General features: G+C 40.5%; 1 protein-coding gene across 1 annotated transcript in view; it reads right to left on the reverse strand.

Annotated features, from left to right (window-relative positions):
* LOC134038990 (pappalysin-1-like) overlaps positions 1–13823 on the reverse strand; it is a 267738-nt gene that overhangs the window by 243306 nt on the left and 10609 nt on the right. The window contains exon 2 of the mRNA XM_062484743.1: positions 4663–5734. Within this exon, the coding sequence (XP_062340727.1) occupies positions 4663–5734 (1072 nt within the window). The remainder of the gene's footprint in view (positions 1–4662; positions 5735–13823) is intronic.

Genomic DNA, 13823 nt, shown 5'->3' on the forward strand with positions numbered 1-13823 from the left:
GATCTGTCACTTCATGAATCTAGGTTCCTGCAAGGGTGGGGAAAATATGTTCCCAAAAGCCCCAAATCTTTCAGGTAAAAATTTGGGTTGTAATTTCTGGCAAATATAACAATACGAGTCAAATGTAATGTTTATATTACATAAAGATCAAAAAACAATTTTACACTGAAATTAATGCAAAAAATCTCGAACGTGCGCTACACGCGCTCGCATTCATGTGGAGTTCCGATTTCAGCTCACATCAAAACCTTGATTAGGTCCTAGGTTCGGGGTAAGACCCGAACGTTTACAACATATGGCTCGGCCCCTGGTGGGGATGGGTTGGTTTCGGCCATTACACTCCCGGGCTGAAAATGGTTCCCACTCCGGCCCTGCCTGTGCCCGTCACTGGTGTACCACTCTTAACAGACAAGCCACTAGAGGAAGACATTAAAAAAAAATATGTACCAGTATGACCAAAGATGTATGTGACAACATAAGATATAAATTGTGTGTGTGTGTGAGAGAGAGAGAAGGGGGCTATGAGAGGTAAAGCCTAGTAAAGAGACCCATGAAATACAGACGTCAGAAGGGGGTGGTGAGGGTGAGACCGCTCAAACTGCCACATTAATGCTTTTATATCTGAGATGGAGGATTATGACTTCATCCATTTACACCAATATATAATTCATAGAAGGCCATTCATTTTCCTCGTATACATAAGACCAGGGTACTCTGTGAGTGAGAAAGCTGCAGCATGTTGGCATGACAATAGTAGCTTGACAGCCAAGAACACTTTTAATCGGTGGACCCCCAACTCCTCTGTCATCGACTCGGTCAACACCACAGACCCTAAAGCCATCATTCATCCCTGTCTTTATTACCACTGTCCTTTTTTTTCTTCTCGTCCTCAGTCTCTCTCTTTTTTCCACTCCCTCCCTCTGCAGGGAGAATGTAGGAGGTGTCAACACTTGGATTCTGAGGACACTGCCTGTTCCCAAATTAGAAGACAGATGAAAGACATGGAGCTCACTCCAAATTGTGATTGTTTCCAGTACTTTTGAATGTGAATGTGTTTTTGGATGTCTTCATAGTGTAACCCCACACCAAATATGACCTTGGAGTATTCTTTCAAAGAAAATTCATTGGGATCTGACAGTATTATCCAGATGATAGTTTAAAAAGATTATCTTCTGGGCAAACATATGTTTCTGGGCACCTGGTCAGTCTCATTATCCTGTGTGTAGTGAGTGTGTTGCTAATACATAACCACAAATAGCTCTGATCCATACTTGAATGGAAAGACAAGAGTCCATTGATATCTGAGGCACAATTCTGGCCTGTCAGATGCATTGGCTGTGGAATTTCTTTTTGGTGTCTTTTGAAAGACAGACAGGCAGACATATACATGCAACACACACTGGTGCACAGGTGAACCTCCCTTCTAGGAATCAAACAACAAGGGCTTTTACAAAGGTGTCACAAGGCTTCAGAAAGGGAGTGGTAAGAAACACAATTTTACACCCAAGCTCTCTATTACGCCACAGTCATTAACCCTCGTGCTGCCTTCGGGTCACATGACCCAAAGGTTCATAACGAACCATTGTTGTGTTTACCCAATTTTACCCAATACAAAAACAAATAAAAATAATTTTCTTTTAACCATTCCAATGTGGGGGGTCTGAGACAGCCCGACAGTTAAAAGAAAATGCTTCACTTTGTTTTTGTATGAGGTAAATTTGTCGCAATACGACGGTGGGTCACAATGACTGATGGGTCAGAATGACCCGAAGATAACACAAGGGTTAACATGGGGAGCCTGGCTACTTTATCGGCCAGTGGGCTTATAGGGTTTAGACGACAGACTGTAAAGCACCTAACTCAAGTGCCCTTGGAGAATAGCTTTTATGAAAGAGGAGAAGAGGAGACTGAGGTGGATGAGGGTGGTCAATTTAATAAAATGCCACTGTATTGTGTGAGAGAGAAATGCTAGGAGAGAGTAAAGGTCAAAGATAGAGAAAGAGAAAGGAATAAAAAGAGAGGGGGTAACTAGGAAGAAATTAGACCATTACCTCCAGACAAAGCCGAACCAGAAGCGTGACAAGCTTGTGTCTTGACTTGCAGTGATCAAGTGTGACAGGGAGGCTGGTAAATCTCAGATTGAGCAATCCTGGGTGACAAGCATTTCTAGGCACATGTTTAGTGTTCAAAATGTCATAGTACTTAACTAGTCCTATAACTATTTGTTATTAAGACTATTTATCAAGGTGCTGCTGAGACAGGATAGGTTAATGTCCTCCTTGCATTAAAAAGCATGAAGCTTGGTAACAACAAAAGCCTGTGACAATGATGCCAAATATTTCCATCAGCGAAAGGAAAGTCTGAAACAGGGCTGCAGTTAATATATTGCCAATTGTATTTGTAGACAAGCCTTTTATCGGAAGGGAGGACAGAGTTACAGACAGAGGGAGGAAGAAAAAGAGAGAGAGAGCAGATTTACATTTGCTCAAGCCAGATTCCTAAACAGACTAAATGGTAACAGGCACAAGGGCTAAAAAATAAATAAACATCGGACCTCACATCCATTGTTCACTTGCATATGTGACATGTTGTTCATCCAGAATTCCACAATTAAGGAGGAATGTCAAAATAATGTTGGTAGCCCAGTCCTCCAGAAGGAATCTCTAAACGTATTATAATCAAAGCAAAATATGTATCCAGTAGTGTTTTTTGTTTTATCAAACTTTACTATTCTCTTTCCAGTGTGCATGTTGTGCTGTATCTATGGCTACATTCACACTGCAAGCCTAAATCCTCAATTCCAATGTATTTATTTATTTATCAGATCAGATTTTTTGGCGGGCTGTTCACATAATTTAAAAAAATGTGGCCATTATGAGATTCCAGTGTGAACTGGTCACGGTCCTGAACTGACCCGCATGTGCAAAAGAACAATAACAAACATGTCACAAGCAGCACACTCTCATACCAAAGGAAACATTGAGGTCAGCAAAGTCAGTGTTTACGCATTTTTTTATAAAGTCATGTTCTGTGGAAGCCAGTGAATACTATGTGAGCAGGCAATAACTGAGGAGGACGAGAAAGTGAACTACATGTAAAAAAATCTATAAAAAAACTCTCAAAGACAGACCCAATACGACCCTTCAAGTTTTGCGCTTTGGGCTGTTCACACTCATCTTAGTAACAGTCTCTCATGTGTCACTTGTGTCTAGGTGTCTCATGTGAGGGGACATAATCTGATTTGGGCCATATCCTGCTGTAGTGTGAGTCTCACTCAATCCAGAGTGGCCTTCTTCAAAGTTTGGCCCACTATATGGTGCCCTTGGAAATATGTTGGAGAAACAGTATTAGCTGATGAATTGTTTTGGTATGATGAGAAAAGAAAAGAAAGAGGAATTTAGGTGTGAGAGATGGCGGAATGGATGACAAGAGATGTGCTTTTCCCTTTGGCATCACCAGAAACGTTTTAGTCGCAGTTTAAATACTACTGAACGCCAAAAGAGTCACTGTTACCGGGATTTCTCCGATTTCTCAACCGGTGGGATTCTTTTAAAATCCCAAACAGTGTCTGTCACACCTAGGCTCACGGGGCAACCTCTCCAGAGTTCTAATTGATCATTGATTTCAACTGTTTCTTGTCTACCCTTTAAGTTTGCTATTGAAACACCTGTGTTTCTTAGTTTTGTTGCAAAGTCTTGTTCTTTCCATAGTTCTGTCAGAGCGTTTTTATACAACAGTCCATCCATGTTTTGACCTTTTGCCTGCTCTTCCTGACAATGTTTGGATTAACCTACTCTGTCCTGTTTGCCTGTGATTACGACCATTGCCTGCACCTTTGCCTAAGATCCTGGATTATCTATATTGCCTTGTCTGCCTGGTTACGGATCTCTGCTTGTACCTTGACTGCCCTGTCATTAAATAAACCCCCTGTGCTTGGATCCCTCTCAGAGTCTGGTGAAAAAATAAAAATGGACTGCATTTATATAGCGCTTTTCTACCTTAGCGGCACTTAAAGCGCTTTACAATGTTTACCTCTCATTCACCCATTCATACTCTCACATACCGACGGCAGCGAGCTACCATGCAAGGCGCTGGCCTGCCCATCGGGAGTAACTTGGGGTTCAGTATCCTTGCTTAAGGATACTTCGGCACATGACCTAGTAGGAGTCGGGGATCGAACCGCCAACCTTGCAATTAACAGACAACCCTCTCTACCCCCTGAGCCACAGCCGCCCCACAGTCTGTTCTTGTTACAGTCTGGACTTCATGTGGGGAAAACAGTCTAGATGAGTTTGTTTGGCTCCATCTATGCATGGTAAGCTGATTCAGGCAGGTTAAGGTTAGAATGCACTAGTCAGCCCCACAGGACCCATTAACTATCCCACACAAGCCGAGGCTAATGTTACACTCAAAACCAGCATAGAAGGGTCCGAATTCTTAGGTCAAGATACCTAATACTAATACGACAGTGTGAAGATAGGGTTAGAGTACAGTGTGTGTCTGTGTGTGCACATGTGTTTTATTCCACCTGATGCAGTATGTGGACAGTTGTGCAAGATATTAAATACAATTTATAGAAAAATTATATCATTATAGTATGTCACTAAACAATTTCTAACAATTTCCAAGAAAGTTTAAACTTTAAAATAAAAATAATTTTACCTGTGAGGGGAAGACCGATTAAAGCAGGTTTTGGTCACATCTGTCACCTTTGGGTTGCAGCAGTCACCATGGTCATAGAAGAAGTTGTCCCAGTTACACTCTGGGTCACACACACCATTACCCTGCTTGTATTCAGGACAGCGGCTTCTGTGCCTCTTACAATCACCTGCATCAAAGCCCGTCAAAGTGTGGTTACACTCCGGATCACAAGTCTCGTCACCCACTTTGCTGATGTCGCAGTTGGCAAGGATCAATCGATGGCGGAGCGATGAGTTTGTGATGTTGTGAACGCTCAGCTCCCATGTGATGTTGTAAACACTAAACGCATCATTAAGGTGTTGGTGCTGCAGGTGTATCTGCTGTGGTGTGACTGTGGGTCTTTGCCTGGTGTCATCCCAAATGTTGATGACACGGTATCGCACCATCTTAGGCCGCCGAAAAGTCCAGAAACGGTTGTAGTTGGTCACAACTTCCACACTGTCGCAGATGGTTTGACCGCATTGCGGGGGATTTAAGGTAGTGTCCAGGAACCCTCCAAGCCCTGCCCGACTGTTCCCACCCACTTCCAGTTGAGGAAAACTACCGTCTTTCACAGTCAGCCATTTTCTAGATGGGTTTTCAAAGGTCTCCCGGATAACTAAATCGGCTGCATCAGGATTTTCATGACCCTGCATGTCCCTGATAATCTGCCTTTGACCCCAGGCTTGTCTCCATAGACTAACCCTCTCCACCACTCCACGGTAGTTATGATTTAATGCGTTCCCCCCCACCATCAGCACTTTACACTTTTTTGTTAGGGGACTGAAGACGTCTCCGGATTGCTCTCGACTGACACCCACTTGGGCACCGTTGACAAAAAGTTTCATGTAGAGGCCATCGTAGGTGACGGCAAGGTGCGCCCACTGATTAGGCTGATACCGAGCATTGGAGTGTACAGAGGCCACCTTATGGGCACGGTCAGTTTTGAGGGAGAAGAAGAAACGGGGGTCCCGGTTGCTCTGCTCGCTGACTGCTCGGATACCCACCAGCCAGCCACGGTCACTGGAGGCGTAGAAACACTTGTCATACAGGCCTATTAGGGATAGAGGGAGAGGAGAAGTGAGGCAGGGAATGGGGAAGGAGAGTGCAACAAAAATAAAGTGATAGAGAGAGGGAGGGGGAGAGAAGGAGATACAATTAGAGACAGATACGTTTATCTCAGAGCTGTAGTGTATACTGATCACCTAAAGCACAAAGGGAAAAGGTAGCTTGGTCAATACACTGGGAGACAGGTGGCAGAAGAACAATTAGACCAGTACTGAATTAGACTAAGTTGACCATCAAATGAGTAATCGTCTTCTTAGGTATTAACATTTCACATCTTGGGGGCCTCAGACATTACATTGCATGTCTCCCAAATAACTACCTAGGAGATCCATAGTTGAGTCAGAGCTTGCCAATCACTAATGTGAATATTGTTTCAATGGCTGTGCATGCAATGTGGATTATCATAATAATTATTATCGAGTGTTGAATCATATTCTGTCATTCATCTGATGTAAACTGTTCACAATATGGTTGTGATTAGCGGGTGAAAGCTGACATGATACAGTTACTGATAACGTTGGAGAACGTGCTGTAAATTGGGTAAAAGTGTAAATTAAATATAAAATTAAATTCCAATATAAACTCATAGAAAATAGTTTTTCATGAACGTTTAGGCAATTTGAACTGTTTCTGGAAATGTGCCTCACCAGCAGGGAAAGCCAGAAAGGGTTGTTTTCTGCAAAAGTCTTGTTTTGCTAGAGGCACCAAAACACCTTTTTCCTGTTTCACTTGGAAAGGGTATGTCGGCTTCAGCATGGTAATGTGTTTTCACTTCTTAGGGGATCTTTGAATGCTAACTGTTTGTGTGTTTAGAGAGTGTGGCCATGTGGGGCACGCGTGTGTGTGTGTGTGCATATGCATGCATATGCAAGCACAGTATAAAAGACTGCACGTCTGTGAAGATTCCAGAGCACGCCACTCCAAGTCTTTCTAGCATGTGGGAGGCCATGCGTTCACAAATGATTGTGGGGGGGGACTGGAATCCACCCAAGCTAGGGGCATACGTTCCTCACATGTGCAAACCCAAGGAAGAGTACCACTTATCCAACTCTGATGGGCGCCCCTATTTCTTTAATACTGTTAGCTAAGACGGTACACTAGGCCAGTAATTGGTTCTCAGTCTTTGAGAACCAGTGGGACCATACTGAGTTGCCCAAACCTCATCCACAGTCACTTATCACATATCACAGTCACATATTTATATTGTCTTTAAAACACATTTATACTGTGTTTAAAGACACACAAAATGTATTTGTTGCAAATTATTAGTTGAATGCACCTTTAAACATGTCCTTGATTTCAAAACCTAATTATAACTCCCTGAAACTGGAGTGAGCTCAGAAACTAATGTTTAGCTTCAGTATACTGTAGATGTCTTAACATTGCTTTAATAAGACACATGCAAGACTGCCTCTTCTGGTCAGTATTCAAATGGGACAACATTCAGAAAGTGTAAAGGGTGTTAAACGTCAAGGTCGGTCACCCCGAGTTGGACATTTTCAGCTTTTCAGAGTGGAGGGAAAAACCCTTTCATCTGGCAGCTAACACACCCAAAGCTAAAAGGTGTGCTGAAATGCTTGTAGGGATCCTAGTGTCAACAGCTGTTGTTATTCTGCCATGCGCAATTAATCTGACATTTTACACTTTTCCAGACTAAACCAACTATGTGGTTGGATGAGTACATGCACACATATCCACACAAACCCATTTAAAGGTTTTCCAAAGAAATTCATCCTTATATCAAAAACTATAAATGACAGGAACACAAAAGGTTAGAGGCAATCCAGAAACAACTTTAAAAAGTGAGGTTCGGGCGTGAGGCTGGTGCCACTAGAAGCACATTTCTCCATGCCGGTCAACATAGCATTTCTGCTCCTCTGCACTTTTGTCATCCCATTAAAAGCGGACACAGTACATACCCTTACGAAAAAGAAGTATACTTAAAGTTTAATTTGTAAGTATACTTAAGTATAAAAAGTATACTATTATCATGGCACTTAAAGTATACTAGCAGTGTACTTATTTATATACTATTTCTGTACTAAGTATACTGAATTGGCCCACTTTTTAGGTCATTTAGTACACTTTAAAGTACGCTTATAGTGTATTTGAGGTTTACTTTTGAATACTGTAAAGTAGCCTGTGTAGTGCACTTTCAGTTCATGAAGTATACTTCCTAAAGTACCTCAAAGTATACATTGGAATACTTTCAAGTGCATTTTTAATTAATGTAAGTACTTCAAGATACTACTTAATTTTAATAAATGTCAATTTACTATGATTTTTTAACATATTTAAATGTTTAGGGGCCCCTCAAACGCCGCCAATCTTGCGTTACTTGACGAGAACAGGGGCCCTCGCCAAGTGACACTGCAGATTAATAGCTGAAAGAAGCTAATTACTGTGTATGCACTCATGTCATAAAAATCCAGCTCTTCTGATCAAACGTAACAGTCATTTAACTCATGGTTACAATGGTAAACCAGCACAACAATGACAATTACCACGCAACAAAACACTACATTCTAAGCAGACACATTTAAAAAACGAAATTCATGAAGTTACATTTGTATTTCAAACAAATGGCAAACTTATCAGCAAATTTAAACACTATTTACCGCCTTGCATCATGGGAATTGACCAGCCAATGAGCCACGCTATCTTCATTTTTTCACGTCGTTATTTCGTTCTTCAGTCAGTTTGACAGTATAACCTTCAAATGCATAATGCAATCCTTCTGTCTGCTTCTCTCTCAAGTAGCTTTTTGTTTTTTTTCCATTAATACTCCAATTAATAATTATTAGTATAAGAGTATAGGGCTTCAAAATGTTTTGGCAGTAATTAACCTTTGTGCTGCCTTCAGGTCACCTAAAGGTTCACAACGAACCATCGTTTTGTTTACCCAATTTTACCCAATACAAACAAATAAAAATAATTTTATTTTAACCTTCGCAATGTGGGGGGTCTGAGACAGCCATACGGTTAAAAGAGAATGCTTCACTTTGTTTTTGTATGCGGTAAAGTTGTCGCAATACGACGGTGGGTCACAACGACTGATGGGTCAGAATGACCCGAAGATAACACAAGGGTTAAGGTTACAGCTTCAGTACCAAAAAAGATTCAATGTGCAATGCATAATAGATTTTCCTACACAAGAATAATTAGAATATACAAGATGGATCTAAAAATGTTTACCTGTAATGTACTTTAAAAGTATTTGGACTGTTTTTGCTCTATAATAATAGAACACATACATCCTACTCCAGAAGAAATGTATACCATTTTCAGTTTCTAAGCATACTTCTTAAAAGTATATCAAAAGTGAACAGTTTTCTAAGTATACTTCTTAAAAGTATATCAAAAGTGAACTATTTTCAAAGCATACTTAAAAGTATATCAAAAGTGAACTATTTTCTAAGTATACTTCTTAAAAGTATATCAAAAGTGAACTCTTTTCTAAGAATACTTCTTAAAAGTATATCAACTATTTTCAAAGCATACTTAAAAGTATATCAAAAGTGAACTATTTTCTAAGCATACTTCTTAAAAGTATATCAAAAGTGAACTGAAAGTGTACTATCCATTTTTTATTATACTTCTGGTATACTTTAATATACTTATTTTTTTTAAGGGTACACATGACATACTTATGCAACTTGTTGCCCCAGCGACAACCCAACATTTGTCTTTTTTGCCATTGTCTTTGTAAAATAGCCTATACGTGCTGGGGGTCTAAGGTAATGTTTTTGAGAAGCATTTTTTGGCAAATTTGCTGAAATTAACTTCAAATCCTGATAGCAATCAATAGATCAAATGCTCTGACAGTAAAATAAATGAAATCTGATTTCTGTGGCCCTTGCAGGACAGTAATAAACAAAACCAATCATTTAATAGATTGGACAGAATTCAGACCAAATACAATGATTGGAGGGGCTACTTGCCTGTCTACCTACATACCTGCATGCACTCTGCCCATGCAGTAGTCAGGCATGGCGCTCATGTGGTTTGGGGGAGTGGCTTTAAAGGGAGGGGAGGGACATTTTTAGTTGGATACTTTCAAACTCAAGGGAAAATTGCTAGTTTCGCAAAACTTACCTACCCACCCTTTAACTTTGTGTCATCCATCTTCCAAAATGTCTCAGCTGGTTTGCAATGTAGGGGGTTGGTGTATTTTTATCAGTGTATGCCAGCTCGTTTATATTGCTCATTGTTAATAGACACATAGACTCAGCTCGGGTCCAAGACGGATTCGAGAGACCGCAGATAGATTGTGGCTAGTCTGGGTTGTTATATGTTTTGGAAACTGCAAAGGCAGCTCGAGTCCAAGACGGTTTCGAGACACCGCAAAGACTGCGACTTATAAGTGCTTTTGAATTCCGCAAAGACTGCGGCTTGTATTTTATTTTGTTCCATTTAAATTTTTTAGTTATTTATTTTTATTACTTTTATCACTTGTATTATTGTTTTTATTATTATTGTTTGTTTTTATTGATTTTATGTAAAGCACATTGAGCTGCAATTCTTGTATGAAATGTGCTATATAAATAAAGTCTTATTATTATTATTATCTTATTATAGACTGTTTAGAAACATTTGACTAAAATGTTGAACAGCCAACAGGTTTTATTTTTTTTATACAGTTTTTAGGGGGTAAACACATGATTGGCCGTTTGTTACCAGCTTAGTGTAGTTAGGTCTGTTGCTTAAATGATATAGCCTACAATTGTACAGTTTTTCACAATTGTTAACACAAAAAAAGCAAGAATTTGGCACAATTTTCACAACATTCACTTCATGTACCAATTGCTCGACCCAATTTGCCACTACTTCACACTACCTTATCTGCATTAGACTCTGACTTTCCTTCACTTTAAAAAAAGAGGACAAGTAAAAAAAATACAGTATACAGTAATACACAGTACGAAAGAAAGTGTAGTAGGACAGAAACCAAACCTAATTTTGAAAAGGTGATTACGGAATGGTGTGTCTGTGTGTGCCATGAACTGTAGCATACAGTAATATATACTATTTTCTACAATATTGTCAGAATGTCTTCTTACAGTCACTGTACTGTTGCACAGTATGATACAGTAATCCACCAGACTGACCAATCATGCAGTGCACTGCAGTCAATGGATGCATGGGTGCTAAAATATATGTTTGTGTATAGTATACCGTGTGTTGTGCTGAAACAGCTGGTTATGTTTACATTAGAACATGTGTGCATTACAGTAGATTGTTACATACCTGCTATCATTTCTACAAAGGTTCAAATTATACCCACCACTGTAAATCGACTCAAATTAGGCTATTTATAGGTCTAGTCTAAAGCCATGATTGGTTGGTGTTGAGTAAAGCAATGAGTGTTTGCACATGTGAGGAGTTAGTGTGAGGCACTGATGAATTAGTGTGGCATTTTGATTGGTTGTGTTTTAAAAAAGAAATCAAGATGCTTCCTGTTAGAATTGTGTGTGTGTTACGTAGAGAATTGTGTGTTGTGTTTTGCATAAAGTGTTTTATGAAATTGAAAACTGAGTCAAAGGCCCAAAATGTGCGTATGGTTTTGCAGATTTGAGGTGTGGTTCTGGTGTTTGTGGTTCAGAAATTGTGTGAAAAGTAAGGAATTTGTGTGTAAGCATTTGAAAAAAAAGGTAACTCCAGTCAGAAACTCCAGTCAGAATATCCAAACTATCTTCTCCAATAACTTAATTTCTGTTCTTGAACCTGGCTCAAAAAACTTGCTTTTCCATAGAATAATTTTTGCTGAGTTTTGCTGTTTTATACTAATCCAGAATGGGGAAATTAATAAAAGAATTGGGGGGGGGGGGCTTGAAGCCATCAGTGCATTTAGCCACTCTATTGCGCAAGACAGGACGAGCTGGAAGTTCAACCTGACATGGACTGTATCTCGGTTTTTCAAGCTTAAATGCACCACTGAGCACTTTCCATAGAAACTGATGGTTGGTCTACTTAATAATAGGTCCCTGCCATTATGTGCCATTTATGAAGGCCAGTTTCTGCTACTTGCCCTCAAGTCATTTATTCAGTTAGTAAATGCTGTTTAGGGTTCCTCCGGTACGCCTGGGACACACTGCCTGCGATCGGCTGCGACACGCCTGGAAGCGCCTCCTTTTTTCTTTCGGCGCCCATGTTATCAAATGGGACCGACCACACTGGCTGCAAAGCGCCACGATTGCCTGCGATCTGTAGCGATCGTTTCGGCAGCTGGTCGAATTTTTTCGCGAGACGCTTGCGAAATCGGCTGCAGGATGATGAAATACACCATATTAGTTGATATATTTGAATAAAAAAACATGTTAAGATTTTACTCCATTAATTGTAGACTACGGTGAACATTTGTAAAGTTGTAGACTTTATAATTACACAATGTTGGTAACGAACGTCCTTTACATGTGGTTACCCTGATGAAAACGAATGAAAATAAACGGATTGATCCGTTGAGCTAGCATGCCCGTAGTTGTTTTGTTTGTTTGAGAGAAACGAGTTGTCACGCGTTGCACACAACACACAGGCAGACATAGCCTACTGAGAGAGAACCCCCAAGTCGATTTCTAAAATCAGCATCAAATGAATTCTCCAAGTTGAAAAGCACAGGGAGTTGTTGTATGTCAGCAACAATTTTACAAGGACAACGTAGATGAGGATCAATGCTGGGATATAGCCAATGCCATGTTTATGTACAAACATTATAAACATGTACACTGTTGAAGATGGAGTCGGACAACAAGTGAGCAAAACTACATTTACATTTATGCATTTAGCAGACACTTTTATCCAAAGCGACTTCCAAGAGAGAGCTTTACAAAAGAGCATAGGTCACTGATCATAACAACGAGATAGCCCCAAACATTGCGAGCAGCCAAAACATGAAGCATACATTGTGGAAAACCAAATAAGTGCCAAAGGGAAGAACCATAAGAGCATGCAGTTAAACAAGTTACAATTGAACAACATGAAACTCCCCACAAGAGTGCAAGAGTGTACCTGTAGAAAAAACAATCAACAGTAAAACAGTAAAATATTTCACAGCAAGTACAAGAATTTGAAACCGTTACAACTAACCAACAAGAGCAACAAGTCTCTCAATACGAGTCATTGTGATCCTGGAGGAAACTAACATCAGGTCCAGCCAAGCATTCCTAAGTGCCGTTGTACTCCCGGAACAGGTGCGTCTTGAGCCTTTTCTTGAAGGTGGGGAGACAGTCCGTCCCTGATGGAGGTGGAGAGTTGATTCCACCATTGGGGGGCCAGACAGGAGAAGAGTTTGTGTTGGGACCGGGCGCTCTTGAGCGGTGGGACCACCAGACGGTTGTCAGAAGAAGACCGTAGGTGGCGGGTGGGGGTGTAAGGCCGGAGGAGAGACTTGATGTAGCCGGGTGCAGTCCCGTTCACATTAACTGAAATTATTATGAAATGTTATGTTCTACTAGCCATTTGCCTACTTTACCAAGTCACTGTATTTCCAAGCCCTGATAGTGTAACTGAGACAACACAGTAAATAATTCCTCTTTCAAGTAATAAGCCCCCGTTCAAGTGTTGAGCATAAAATTAGCTGCACGGTCTGTAGAGATCTTGAGACGAAGACACTTTTTTGTTCTAAAACCGGACTATAAGCCGCTTCGAAATATAAGCCGCACAAGCAAACTGTAAAATCGGAGTACAAGACGAGGCTTATTTTCTGTAAAATACGGTAGTTTCAGTTACACACACATTAATGCAAATACATAGATTCTTGCACAATTAATCATGCGGACATACTTGCTGTAACTGGCTTGATTTGTTCTTTAACCTGTGGAAAACCTCTTTGCGTTGTTCAGGGAGTATCTGGGGCAATGATCGAAATCGGGGGTCCAAGGCAGTACTCTCTAGCATATAATCCTGTTTCTCTGTATATCTGCCTGAGAGGTTTTGCAGGATGGCTGTCTTCATGTTAGCTACAGTTGTAGAGTCTTTCTCGTCCATTGTCATGCTCTGTTCGATCATGGCTCTTATCAGACAGGACAATGGTGGCTTTTTTTAGCAGTTTAAGAACAATTTCTTCGGCATATCTGATG

This window comes from Osmerus eperlanus, chromosome 18, assembly GCF_963692335.1.
Source record: "Osmerus eperlanus chromosome 18, fOsmEpe2.1, whole genome shotgun sequence".
Classification (NCBI taxonomy): domain Eukaryota; kingdom Metazoa; phylum Chordata; class Actinopteri; order Osmeriformes; family Osmeridae; genus Osmerus; species Osmerus eperlanus.